Source organism: Tursiops truncatus, chromosome 12 (assembly GCF_011762595.2).
Source record: "Tursiops truncatus isolate mTurTru1 chromosome 12, mTurTru1.mat.Y, whole genome shotgun sequence".
NCBI classification, from domain to species: domain Eukaryota; kingdom Metazoa; phylum Chordata; class Mammalia; order Artiodactyla; family Delphinidae; genus Tursiops; species Tursiops truncatus.
Genome location: NC_047045.1, coordinates 82,443,112 through 82,457,922, shown reverse-complemented (window position 1 = coordinate 82,457,922; position 14,811 = coordinate 82,443,112). Strand labels below are relative to the sequence as shown.

The 14,811-nt window shown below is 45.7% G+C and overlaps 1 protein-coding gene across 18 annotated transcripts in view; it reads left to right on the top strand.

Annotated features, from left to right (window-relative positions):
- The window catches only part of LOC101328244 (1-acyl-sn-glycerol-3-phosphate acyltransferase delta), a 1,425,233-nt gene that overhangs the window by 1,244,388 nt on the left and 166,034 nt on the right, over positions 1-14,811 (top strand). For all 18 annotated transcript variants that reach the window (XR_004529329.2, XR_012324969.1, XR_012324970.1 and 15 more), the window contains one exon: positions 10,663-10,780. Coding sequence is in view for 14 of the 18 variants with exons in the window: in XM_033867950.2 (XP_033723841.1) it covers positions 10,663-10,780 (118 nt within the window). In the remaining 4 variants the exon portion in view is untranslated. The remainder of the gene's footprint in view (positions 1-10,662; positions 10,781-14,811) is intronic.

Here is a 14,811-nt window from a genome sequence, read left to right as displayed (position 1 = left end):
GGACAGGCAATGATCTCCTCCACTTCCGGGCAAGTTTCTCAATTCTTACAGCGTTTTTCCTCACCTGCCACACTGGGCCAGTAAGGTCTACAAACAATGGAAAGAGAATGTATGTGAAGGATTTTATGCCTTGTGAAGTACTACAGAATGGTACAACTTTGAGGTTTGGGTATTTTTAAGGCTGAATGCTAAAAATGTCAGGCACTAGAGAGAGAAAATGAAAGACAACATTGAAAAACAAACAGGCACACTTTAGCGTGTGGACACACACACTCACACACACACATACACACACACAAACATTCACACACAGTCACACAAACACATACACACTCTCACACTCACACTCACATACACACATACACAACACAAACACATTCACACACATTCACACACTCATACACACTCTCACACTCACAAACACATTCACACACAGTCACACAAACACATACACACACTCACTCTCACACACACACACTCTCACTCATTCACACATCAAACTCTTACCACGCAGGCCCAGGGCTCCGTCTCTCCGACAGCCCCTCCTGTCCTCCAGCAGTTGTTCTCTTCTCTGGGGCCATCAGTGGAGAGAGAGAAACTGGGCTGCCCGCAGCGCTGCCTGGGGCTTCAGCCTCTCTCCCTTGGGGGTTTCTAGACGCCTCCCCAGCCCCAGGAGTTCCACGCAGCCTGGTGTCCACACTGAAGGACACGATCTCCCCGGTCCCAGCCGGAGCTCAGCCCTCCTCGTAGACACCAGGCCAGAGTCCCCGCCTCGGCTGCCTCCCCGCGTGGGGAGCCTACGTGGAGCTGCCCCGAGCCCTCTGGATCCACGCGGGTTTAGGAGTCCTGGCCGGCTCGCTAGAGGAGGCCTGAAAGCACAGCCCTCACCTGAACCCGCTTGTCCAGACCCTGCGCCCCAGACTCAGGAGCAGCTGTTGGAACAATGCCATCACGTGGAAAGTATTTTTACAGAAACGTGTTACCACACACATATACCCCCCACACACACACCACACAATATATTCAACACACATATATCGCATACACACACATATGTGGTATATCTGCATGTTTATACGCAACACAGACCACACACCCATGCCCCATACACACCCCACCCCACATAAACACCACACACACACAACACATACGTACCTCACACACCAAACACACACACCTCACATACACACTCACCATACGCATCACAGATACCCACTCACCACAGACGCACACACAGCGGGGACTGTTTCATCTCCCCCCGAAGGAGACATGCCCTGGAGATTCCCTGCATTTCCTCCTCGAGCAGGAAGAGGGGAAATACCTGCAGAGCTCCTCTCAGCCACCAGATGGCGCTAAATCCTTAGGGCAAATCATATATTTTTAAAGAAATGGTGGCCACAAGTGAAGTGACCTGGGGAAAAAGGAGTGTTCACTGCTTTCAGTTGACAGCAGGGGCGGGAGACTCAAGACAGGCGCAGCATCTCTGAGTGAAGTACAGACTTGAAAAACTAAGAGCTGGATCCTGCCTTCAATGAATCCTTTATTCACTGATTGATTTGAAGTGGGGGGGGAATATATGTATTTATATATTGCCATCCGCAGGACAGGAGGGCTTGTAGACCAATTGTGGGGAAAATAATTCATCTGCTCTCCCTGATCACCTCTTATCAAATGACGCAGTTGCCGAACACATGCGTGAAGGGTCAGCACATTTTAATTTATTGCTGTTGCTTTCCAAGTTTACCTTTAATTTCTTTCAGCCAGAACTCAGTGTACATCTCTTATATGATCATCCCTATCCTATGAGGAATCCGTGGTCAGGCAGGACGGTTTTGAAGTCAGACTGATCTGGTGTTGAAAATGAGTCTCGGCCGTGACTAGCTGTAATGGTTGATTTTTGTGTGTCAGCTTGGTTAAGCTATGTTGCACGGGTTTTTTTTGTCAAACACTAGTCTCCGTGCTGCTGGAATGGTATTCTGTAGATGTGGTCAACACCTACCATCAGTTAGCTGACTTCAAGTAAAGGAGATGACCTGTAATATAGGTGGGCCTCATCTAATCACTTGAAGGCCTTAAGAGCAAAGACTGAGATTTCCCAGATGAGAAGGAATTCAGCCTCCTGACTGTAACACCTGTGTCTCCAGCCTGCCCTACAGATTTTGAACTTGCCAGTTCCCACGATCCCATGAGCCAATTCCTTAAAGTAAATCCACATCTTTTATACATACATATGTATCCTACTGGTTCTGTCTCTCTAGAGAACCCTAACTGATACATGAACTGTAGTCATCATTAAGTGAATTATGTAACCTCTCCAAGCCTTGCTTTCCTCATCTGTAATAAGATGTTGTAAATTCAAAAGGATTTAATGAACAATGCATGCATTACGCCTAGTGTGGAGCCTGACAAATCACAGTGTGCAGTAAGCAAGGTGGTTCTTTCCTCATCCATCCTCATTCCAGCACACACACACCCCACACGATTACATCAGGCTGCAGAGATTCGACGTCCACATTCGAGACAACGTGTGCTCTAGCACACACGCACAATTCCTTGTATCTGTGTTGACTGCACTGTATGCAGATGTTCTGCTACTTCTCACAAGGTAGTCCACAGACCAGCTGCTTGGGCATCACCCAGGAACATGTCAAGACCTACTGATCCAGAAACTGGGAGGAGGCTGTTGGCGAGCTCGGGGGGCGGGGGCGGGGGTGGGGGTGGGAGATCTACAGCAATTTGTGTTTGAACAAGGCCTCCAGGTGGTACTAATGCAAGTCACAGGCTAAGAACCACTGTTCTGCTAACTTGTAAGCGCTACAAGGCAGGTTTTTTTCGTTGGTTGTTTGTTGATCATCTCTTTTGTTTGCATAGCCCTGGTACCTAGAACAGTGCCTGGCACATCACAGGCGTCCAGCACATATTTGCTGAATGAAGGGATTTCTGTGCCAGCTCTAGCAAAGAATAACAGTCAGCTTTGTACCAGAGTATCTACACTTTACACAAAGGACAAGCTTGTTCTCTGCTCTGGCTTCCTCTGTGCATTAGTGATGCTTCCACATTCAGAATCCTTTCTACATTGATAATTTTAGTCATTACCGACCTGAGCAAGCCATGAACTAGCGATCTCCATCATCCAGGATACAACTTAGCTTATCTTCCTCGCTCAAGTGCAGTTTTTCCCATTTGGCAATGTGTGATAATAGCTGAACACAAAGAACTTTAAAATTCCCACTAAATGATACCTATTAATAATCTATTTTTAACATCTTTATTGGAGTATAATTGCTTTACAATGGTGTGTTAGTTTCTGCTTTATAACAAAGTGAATCAGTTATACATATACATATGTTCCCATAGCTCTTCCCTCTTGTGTCTCCCTCCCTCCCACCCTCCCTATCCCACCCCCTAGGTGGTCACAAAGCACCGAGCTGATCTCCCTGTGCTATGCGGCTGCTTCCCACTAGCTATCTATTTTACGTTTGGTAGTGTATATATGTCCTATTAATAATCTTAATATTTATGTTGTCCCATTTCCCCATCAAGCTTAAAATATGCTAATAGACGTTATTTATTTATTTTCCTTCCTCTCTGCGAAGCAGTCGAGGTCCCATGGGGCAGGACTATATAAGGTCTAAGTGGCGATCCAAGTGGTGCTTGGTACCACCCATTGCACTAAGAACAGAAATCACCACTGTTAATGCCATCATCAAGTATATTCTTCCAAAGTGAATTTGAGAGCGTGGCCCGGGAAGTTGGGAACTTAGTGCAGAGAGTGCAGCCCCGGCCAGACGCTCCGTCACATCCTAGCACTTAAGTGATTTCTTTCTAAATACACATAGAGATAAAGATATACAGAGTAGTTATTTCTGGTATATGTTTATTATATAAATTAATACTATATAAATACATATACTCCCCCGAAAAGAGAGAGTAATAATAGTTGCAAGAATCTTCGGGCCTGAAAGGGGAAGGCGGTGGTCCGACTCACCAGCAGGGGGCGCGCTGCTCACAAGCAGGGGTCTTGGACCAGAACACCTGACCGTGCTGTGACTCTGGGGAAGTTGGGACCCGCTTCTTTCTGTGGAGGTGGGAGTTTTCAGTAAGGATGCAGTAAGGATGTGGCAAGTGAGTGCTGTCTGGGCATGCAATTTTGATGATAAAGGTGAACATTTCAAAGTCGGCATTCACCTGAAAGCATTCACAATCTGAATTAAGCCAGCTGTTTTCAGGGATTCATGGCAATCTGATCCTTTTTGGAAAATAGATTTAAAGTGACTTTTAGAATTAGGATATACTTGTCTGATTATTGACTAAACAGATGTCACAAGTAAGTTTCCTAAAGCAGGAAAGATGACATGAATGCGAACAGTCTCTCAAGTTGTTCTAACTTGCATACGTATTAACAGGGTCTCCTAGGCACAAATTTTAAAGCCTCTGTGGGGGCGCTTTGCTTTTGTTTACCTGTGTTTTTTAAAGGAGACGTCAGCAGTCTTTTCGGTTTATACAAACTCCTACAATCTGATAGTCTCATCTCTATAAATGCAAGGTGAGGACAATTATGACAAGATAATGGTTATGATCATAGAAAAGACGAACTTGGCATTCACGGGGCACAAGGCTATTTGCTAAGCGCTTGTATTCTTGACTCGCGACCACCCTTGTGAGGTGTGGACTGTATTCGTCACACGTGCAGATGAGAAGGGGCTGAGGCTCGTTGTCTGTCCACGGTTACCCAGCAAGTAAAGAAGGATGCTGGCATTTAAACCCAGGCACTGATGACTCCAAAGCCCTGCTCTGAACCACTTCCCATGACACGGACACCTCTAAGTGTTCACTTAACAATGATCACCTTATAAACAAAACCCATGGTCCCTTCTTGAGCCACAGACTGTCTGTCACACCAATACTTGACCTCGCTGAGGCAATTTTGAAGGTATATAGGAGACTGTAGGAAATTGCTATTTTTAGCCATCAACTATGTAAGAAGAGAGACTTGTCCCATTCCACCCACACCGCATCCCGCCCCCTCCCCTGCAATCGCACTCACACACGTTCCTCCTCACGAAGGGTGAACAGAAAGCAGGCACAAAGGTCTGTGCAATTAACCTAAGTGTCACACTGCCCTATATGAGCCACAGTTAATCACAGGTAGGACGATAATGCTGAGTGACAACCACCTTCACCTCCTGGCAGCACAATGACAACCCACTGCTTCACAGCTTGATGACTAAAGGCGTAAGAGAGGGTGAGTTTATCCAACTAAACATGCTTTCCAGATCCAAGTGAGATGGCTCCCAAGCCTCCCTGCGCCCCACAAGCCCCCAGGGTGTTTTTAAGGATTCACATTTCTGGACCCCATTCCAGACCTACTGAATCCGAATCTCCAGGTGTGAGCACAGGCAGAGGTGTGCGTGTGTTTTCTAAATCCCTAGGTGACCCTGTAGCAGTGGGCATCCGGCCTCTGTTCGCGATCATTCCAGAAGGATTTGAATATCAGTATCAAGGATACTCATAAAAGATGCTAAGCAGAGATCTCAGCAGAAGAGACTTGATGACAACCCTTTTCCCCAGGAATTGATAGTCGAAGGTCTAACACAGTCATCTGGGCACATGAGGGTGATCCAGAGCTGTGTTTCTTGGTTCCCCACGTCAGTTAGGCCAGCAGCAGTAGAGGTGGGTCTCTGGCTGTCCTTCCACGTGGATCGAAGTGGGAGACGCGGAAGAAACAAGAATAATGTTGATGCGAGCAGAGGCCTCCTGAGAGGTTTTGGGCGCTCTCCATGGCTCTGTTCTACCAAGGAGGAAGGAAGCCCACAGTGTTAGGGGCAGTGGGACTATCAGAGATGAAAAGGACAGAGAAAAGGCATTGGCTTTGGCAACTGTGGCCTCACTCGTGTCCTTTCTGAGAAGAGTTTCAGCAGGTCAGGCAGAAGTGAGATCCAGCCGCACAGCAGTGGGTCAAAGAGTGGTGGAGAGTGAGGGCGTCGGCTGGGCGCAGAGGAAGCAGAGATTTCCCGCCCCTCGGCCTCAGGGTGTGGAACCACTCTGTGACAGTGCCATGGCCTTCAACCCTTAGTCCTCTCTGTAACATGTGACGTCATCGTGAAAGAAACTGTAGCAGCAAAAGCACAGGGTCTGAAGTCAGAGCCCAGGGGTTATACACTGAACCTGCTGCTGAGTCTCTGTGGCCGCAGGCAAGTTCTGTTGCTTCTTGAAACTGAGGTTTCTTCCTCTGAAATAGTTGACAGCAGCCCTACCTATTAGGAAGGCTACAATCGCTAAATTAAATGATCTACTCCAAGCTCCTGACAGAGAACACAGCTTCTTAATATAATAGACATGGTCACTGTTACTTCTTTTTTTTAAATTAATTTATTTATCGGAGTAGCATTGCTTTACCCTGTTGTGTTAGCTGCTGCTGTACGATGAAGTGAATCAGCTGTATGTGTACTTATGTCCCCTCCCTCTGCAGCTGCTCACTGCAAACCTATTACAGCTTTGTAGCCGTCACGGCACGATTCTTAGACACAGCTCTGTGTTCTTCATGGCATCAATGGGAAAACCAGCCAGAGGACAAGAGAGCTGGTTCCATGAGCATGTGAGGAACGGGATGCCATGCCATTTAATTTATTGATTTACTTTTAAAAAAATTAAACTACAGTTGATTTACAATATTGTGTTAGTTTCAGGTGTACAGCAAAGTGATTCGGTTATACATATACATACATAAACATTTATGTGTGTGCATATCTATAGATTCTTTTGCAGATTCTTTTCCATTATAGGTATTATAAGATATTGAATATAGTTCCCTGTGCTATACAGTAAATCCTCGTTGCTTATCTGTCTATACATAGTAGGTGTATCTGTTCATCCCAAACTCCTAATTTATCCCTCTCCCCCTACCCCACCCTTTCCCCTTTGGTAACCATAAGTTTATTTTCTATGTCTGTGTGTCTAATTTTTTCATAAATAAATTTATTTGTATTACTAAACATATTTATTTTGTACTCTGCATCTGATCATTCCAATCTCCACAACCTTTGCTGGTCAAGTTCTGCAGTTTTGCATTTCTGCCACTTTCACTCATGGTAGCTTGTTTTCGCCTGTATTTGGTGACTTTTTTATTGTGATCCCAGACTTCTTGGAATTTTATTTGTGTGATTTTTTTTTTCTTTTTGAGGTTTGTCTTTTTAAAGTGCATTACTCTACAGAAAATATTTTTGCCTCAGCCAGGTTCTTGGGTATACTGCCAATCCGGGAGTATTTCAAATTAACTTTTTGGCGTGAGTCCATTTTTAACCTAATCAAGTGGTATGAATTCTTTTCACAAACGCTGTGCATAAGGCTTAGTGGTTGGGAATTCTTAGAGGAACTTTGTCTCTCCGACCTGCTCCACCATAGGACGAAGGCTGAGACCAGCACATAAGTTTTTTTCATCAATTCTTTATCAATTCTCTCTTCTGGGAGAATTTTTCCACCTTCCACCCTGCTCTGGCCCAGGTCCCATCTCTGCTTGTAAAGACCAGGCCTTGGGCAGCCTGGGACTAGGAAAATAGCCCCATAGCAAACACCAGATTCCTCCCTCCCTGCACCAGTAAGATTTTCTCTTTCTTATCCTGACCTTCAGGGATTTTCCTGACTTTTCCATCAGATCAACCATTAAGCAAAAACTTTTCTTGCATATTTCATCCAGCATTTTTAGGTATATAGACCTTGGAGAAATTGCACTTAGCATGGAGTGCACCATATTGCTGAAAAGTGGCATCTTCAAATTAGTCTTTGATAAGTAACATTATATATTTCTCTGATCTGTATGCCTCCAGTAAGCAATTTTAAACCACTGCTACAGAATTACAAGCTCCTGAACCTTAAAAAGAGAAGCTGGGGACATAGGATCGGGAAGGGTATTTGCTATGTTCACTTAGGGTTAGGACCACACGTGATCTGAGCTGATTGGAAGACGCGTACTTGAGACACAAAGCTACTTACTAAATCTTGTGTCCGTTCTCATTCATCACAGCTTTATCACTGGGCTCTGGGCCGTGAGTGGTCTTTACGTTGTCCCAGAGCCAAAGGAAGTTTTCCGTGACCTGTGGTTGCTTCTTAGTGTTAAACTGATTCTGCTTTGTTCTAACAAAGTATTTACAAATCACATGACGTCCTCTGAGTTACAAAGGAAGTTTCCTTTGTGAACGGGAGAGCTGATTAACAGTAAGAAATTGGTTTCACCTCAATGACCACCATCAGGGATGCACCCCACATGCCCTTGCTGGTTCATGGGGTCCTGTTCCAGACGATTGTCAGGCTGCTGCCTTCATGGGATGTGTCATTTGTTCACTGACTCAGCTAAAATGTACTGAGTGCCCGCTAGGTACCATGCACTGTGCCAGACACTGGAGAGAAGAAGACAGAAACGTGATCTTGGCCTTGGATGAATTCACTTTCTATTGGAAATAACAGAAAAATAAATACTAATTACCATAAAAACCATTAAATGCTGCAAATGAGGTGTAAACACAGTTATTTACCTCCTAATACTTCATTCTTAAAGAGTGAAAACTTAAACATTTCAAAAATATTTAGAATCTAATGATGAAATGATAAAAATTGGATTCGTATCTGGGATGAAGGATCCACTCACCAGATTCCACATCTGATCTAGGTCCCTCTCTGCACTGTGGTATCTGAGGATGATTGCTCTACTTACTGACACAGTCGTTTCTTTTTGGCTGTGTTGGGTCTTCGTTGCTGCGCGCGGGCTTTCTCTAGTTGCAGCGAACGGGGGCTACTCTTCGTTGCGGTGTGTGTGCCCCTCGCTGCGGGGGCTTCTCTTGTTGCGGAGCACGGGCTCTAGGTGCGTGGGCTTCAGTAGTTGCAGCGCGTGGGCTCAGTAGCTGTGCCACCTGGGCTTAGTTGCTCTGCGGCATGTGGGATCTTCCCGGACCAGGGACTGAGCCCATGTCCTCTGCATTGGCAGGCGGATTCTCAACCACGGAAGCCCTGACACAGTCGTTTCTGAGCACAGCCATCCCAGCACCACTTGCTTTCACTCTCACCATCTAGAAAACCTGCTAAGAGACCATGGTGCTGGGTGGAGACCCCGTGTGTGAGCATCTCTGGTTTGGGTTTCCATCCTTCAGGTTTTCCAGATTTTTGATTTGATCGGCCCTGGTGCTGTTATACACGAGGTGAGCATCCTGAAACCTGGCGCTTGGCGTTTTTACTACTCAGAGGCCTGCTTTGTAGAATAAGTTTGACAGCTGCCTGATTTCTCTAGGTTACTTTGATGGGCCACTGAAATGATGGAGATCAAAGTGTAAAAAACAATGTGTTACAACTTTGTAAAGTATCATCAATGTTATTATTAGAGTAATATCAGAGTATTAGAGCATTCCATGTCATTTGATTTCTTCACTAATTTATATTTTAAGTCATTTTTAGTACTTTCTTAATCTAAAAGTAGCTCTGGGAATGTTTTAAGAGTCATTACAGATTAATAAAATGCCCCGCACGTTCGTATTAATTTTAAAGCATAGAAGAAAATAATTTAATACCATAGAGGCCAAGAAGGAAGGGTTCTGTTTGGATTAACATTTTGAAATATACTTCTAGACCACAGAGTTCTTGTACTAAATCCCAAAATGTACCAATTCTTTTTCTGCATGTGTCATTCAACGCTGAAGTAAGTGAAGAGATTGTAGTGTCTGAACAATTAGACAGGCACAGAATACCTTCGGCGGCTCCTTTGAAATCCCTCCTCCTTTTCGTGGTATATGAGTCAGAGGTGATTCGTTCCTCTGGCTTGAATAATGTTAGCAAACATTTCTGAGAGCTTGCTGTAGGTCTGGAGGTCATTCTGTTATCAGGTAATGTGTGTCAGATACTCGTCCTGAACCTTCAAAGAGATTAACCCACCTGATCCTTGATACCACAATGCACTAGGCATTTTGATTTCCATCTGAGATGGGAACTTTCAGAGAGTTAAGGAATGTTCCCAAAGCCACGCACCCAGGTGGAGCTGGGATTGGAACCCAGGCGGCTCTGGCTCCAGAGCCCAATCTCGACCTCCAGCTGTTCCCCATTCCTGCTGCCACTCCTCTGTCATATCAGCTTCACCTCCCTGTTCCTGCCCCGTCCTGTCTGTGACCACGTTCCTGTCCAGGTGCAGGAATGAAAGATAATAAGATGTTGAAGAAAGTTTAAAAACAAAGATTTTGGAGTCACACGGACTCTGCTGCCTATCAGCTGTGGGCGATTGTTTGACATGTCTAGTCCTCGATGTAAAATAAAAACTAGTACACTCACCTGATGAAGCGTCTAGCAAGAAGGTTTTAAGAGTATGTGTCACCTTGCCTGCATGTTAAGCACCCACTAGATGTTATGTGTTACAATTATTCAAGACCATAAAAAAGAGGAACTCAAACTGCGAAACTGCAGTCTTGTCTTAGCTCGTAGGCACAGGCCAGATGCTGAAACCATGTTGGTGCTTGGCCCTGCATGGCCGGAGCCGTCCGCCACTTGTCGAGTGAGTTTACTGTTGAGCTTCTTGCCTGAAGGCACTTCCGTCTCTAAGAACTTCCTGTGCAATGTTTCAAGGGACCCACGTTGGAGCCCACTGTGAAGATCTGACTTTCAGCTCCTTCTGTCTCATTCACCCAGGCCTACCAAGTTGATGAGAAGACGGCAGAGCGGGCTCGGTGGGAGCACGCCTCCAAAGAAACGATCAAGAAGACCTCTAAACCCTGTCCCCGTTGCCACGTGCCGGTGGAAAAACATGGTGAGTCTGGGCTGGGCACGAAGTGCGGGCGTCTCAGGGCGTCGGCTGCGTGGCTGGGACAGTCAGGGGCTCTACGAGGGCTTGCTAGCTGGGGAGTTCAGCGCTGGGACTTTGGCGCCATCTGGCCAGAGTTTGAGTCTCAGCTCTCTCACGTCAAGCTTCTTAGCCTCCTAAGCTGCAAGTCCTCTTTTGTAAAATAGAGCTGATAACAGAAGCTGCCCCGCAGCAATAGAACCATATGACATGGTGGGTGGCAAATGCCTCCCGGTGCGTGACAGAGGAAGCACTCGAGAAACGCTGACTGCCCTTATTATTATTTATTATTAACACTACTGAACACTTTGCACCTGATTTTTAAAAACAAGTGCTAGGGAGACGTTCCAGTCCAGTATTTCCCCCAGAGCGCCCTCCACACTACTCCGGTGTCTAGAGATACTCAGCGGGGAAAGGCAGGTACCACCACGTCACATACATCTGACTCTCGCTTCCCACTGTATCCCCTCTTGGAGAATAACAGCAAGGAAAACAACTGACTTGTACTGAGCACTTACTGAATGCTGGTTCTAAGTCCCCTTCGAGTATCAGATCATTTAATCCTCGCAGACACCACATAAGGAAGCTATTATTATCCCCATTCGTAACATACATTCAAGCCGTTCAGAATGCCTTTTGTAAAGAAATCTGTTTAACTTGGTGTAACCAGTTGGTTTGCAATTTTTTGGTCATGAAACTCTCTCTTTCACGTCAGTGATTCCTGTCCCTTTGAACACGGGACACGCTCCGGGCTCTGGTTTCACCATCCCTGTGGCGGGAGAGTTAGTGCCTTATGTTGGGGTGACGCTTGGCTCCGTCATTAAACTAGCCTTTCCATGAGTGTGTCTCTGAATGGGACTTTTGCCTTCTACCAGCTTCTCTCTAAATTTCAAGCATGGGAGGGGATAACTTGGGGACACCTCTGGATGGATGAAACGACATTCACCGTAGTCAGGGGCTCCCAGGAGCCCACGTGTATCTGCTGCTTTGCACAGCTTTACGGGCTTAGAAACACCACCGTCCGTATTCAGATGGTTCTCCCTGGGGATAGTCTACACCCAGGGCAGCATCTCCCTTCCCTTATACGTGTTGTCACGTCCATGCATCCTCACACCCTGGGAGCCACCACAGCTGTGGGGAGACCTGAGAGAGCTCCTACCAGAAGGAGCCCCTCCCGGCTCCCGGCTCCTTGCCTCCTGCCATGTGGCCCCATGTAACCGCTGGAGGCCACTGAGAGGGAGACCAGCTGGGCTCTGGGGACACGACCATGCTCGTGGCTGTGGTTTTTCCTCCCCCCGTTGACCTCCCCCTGCTCTGATGCTTGCTCTGTGTGATCATGTGGTCTGGGGGCCATCGCTGTGTAGCCCTCCGGGCTCTGTAGTGTTGCTGGAAGTCAAACTCTAGTCTATATTCAGAGCATTCCTCTGGCCTGCCCCCTTCCCAGGGGCCCTGCTACCTCGCGGGAGCCGGCGGGGCGCCCATGCCATCCACCTTAAAGCCATCCCAGCCCAGCACCCAGACTTCTTTCTAAATGTGAAACACGTCAGTACGTGCACGGTAGGGTCAGCAGCGTTAGCTCGGCAGAGAAATAAACGAAGCACAGGTACTGTTTTTCCCACCTTCTCTTCACTGGGCCTTCACTAGCCGCCCTTATTATTACATATTATTAACACTATTAAATACTTTGCATCTGATTAAAAAAAAAAAAGAAGATGGTAGGGAAACTTCCCGGTCCAATATTTCCCCAGAGTACTCTGATATCTAGAGCTACTCACTGGTTTGTCGGGGCTGAGAGCTGGCCTGCTGTGCGTGAAACCCAGCCCTCGGCCCCAGGGTGGGCCCTGAGGCTCTCTTTCCTCAGAAGAGTACCCGATAAATAAATATTTGTTGAATTTAAAAGGAGCTAGGAAAGGAGATAGACACATAAATAGATAACCTTATAAAATATGACAGAGAAAACAAGCTAGTAAAGGAAGAGCTTGTGGTTAAGAGACGGCTTCCTGGCGGAGATGATGCCTGAGCCGAGAATAAGGGTCAGGGTTACGAGCCAGGCAAGGACGTGGCAGAGAAGCCTTCCCGGCAGCCAGCAGGTGCAAAGGCAGGTAGAGCATCAGCGCCGGTGTGTGCGAGAAGCCCAGCTGTTTGGAGTTCCTGGAAAAGGTTGAGGAGCATCTGCTGAAGCGGTGGGTGGCAGGAATGTAGGGCCCGGAATGACATGCAGGGCTTGGACCTGATTCTGTAAGACAGGGAACTGCTCCGGGCTGTGAGGCCAGAAAACGACGTGCTCAGGCCTGCCTTGAGTCAGACCACACCTGCAGCCCCAGAAGGTAGAATTGAAGGGGTCAGGTGATTCCTGACTATAGACATGTTTCCTAATCTGGTTCTTTCTTTGAAATATTGTGATGTACTCTACGTGGAAAGCTCTGATTTTTCACCTATAGATTTTTGGTTTTAGTGTCTACAGCTGATTTTAATTTTTAACAAAACGTGCGTTCACTTTACAATAACCAGGATAGCACGTTAAAGGTGGATCCCCATTGGACACGCAATTCTGTCTCTTGGAATTTTGATTCCTTGCCAAAGGTCCAGGTACGTGTGTTCCAGAGTATTCTCAGAATCATTAAATCATGAAAAATTGGAGCATATGCAGGTGTTCTTTAATGGGTAGAGGGACAGGCAATCTTTAAAAGAATGAGGCAGAGCTAAATATATTAAAAAACAAAAAAATGCACAGAATATATTGTTGAGGGAAAATGCTTCTTCACGATTCTGTGTAGCGTATGGTCATGAAGGACTAAAGGGAAGGTTTGTGTTTTCTCAAAATTTTGTTTGAATCAATTCGAGATGAATGACCCGTACTGAGAAAGTGTGAGACAGTAACAACACGTCTAGGAGTCTGGGATTAGGCAGGACTGGACTCCGTTTCAGGGAAACCTGATTCTCCCACTGGCTTAGAGGTCACACCTATAGATTTTTAACCTATGAACTGAAAAGCTGAAACTTTCAGCTTATTAATGATAGTCTCTACTGTTTTAAAGGATATCACTACGACCAGAACAAACTTAGGCTCCATTAGCAAGAAAAGCTAGTCTCATTATCTAGCTCTGTACCTAAATTCATAGCCTGTTTCCTATTCAACTGAATCCCAGAAAAGTAGTTCTCGCTTCAGCAAAGCTGTCATGATGATGAGAATTGTTTCCATTTTAAACGCAGGCTGAACTTGGCACTCCCTCCTACAACGCCCTTTAATCCCCGGAAGTTCTTCCTTTACTTCCACCTCAAACAGATGAGATTCAGGATTCATTTTCTCTGCAGTAAGCGTCTGTTGCCCGTTAAATTTGCCTTCAGGTCATTCAAGAGCTTCTGATCGCTCATTAAATCTAAGGGCAGAGTGGCCAGTCCATGGTGTGTTGGCTGTGCACCGTTGGGGCTTTTCATGGTTTGAGCATCAGTCAGGAGACGGAATCCTCTAAGAGGGAAGCTAGACTTTCTCCATGCAAATATCCACACATGAGCACGGCGTGGTCAGCAGCTTCTTGCTCGAGTTTACGTTTAAGCCGGCAAGGCTTTTAGAATTGGAGTCCCTGACTCTTCTCCAAATTATGGGGTCTAGCATATTCCTTCCATGTTACACACCAGGAAGAAAAGAAAGTTAACAACATGAATATCCTCTCTCTTGCTATTTCCTTTCTTCTTATTCCACTGTGCCATTGTGAGTCTAGTTTCTATAATAAAATCTTACTTGTTAAAGCTAGTATTCCAGATCCGTTAAGATTTTGGTATAATAGGCAAACATTCTCAACCTTTCATTCAGTCTCACTTAATAGTCCGTTGAATTTGAATACATTGCTTAAGCATTCTTTATGATATTCCAGAGAAATTTAAGTGATTATACAGTATTACATTATTTATTATATTATTGACATCCTAAGTGCACAATGAATAAATATGTGTTGAAAATTACACAATCCTGTAATTGTGTAATGCTAATTGGGAAA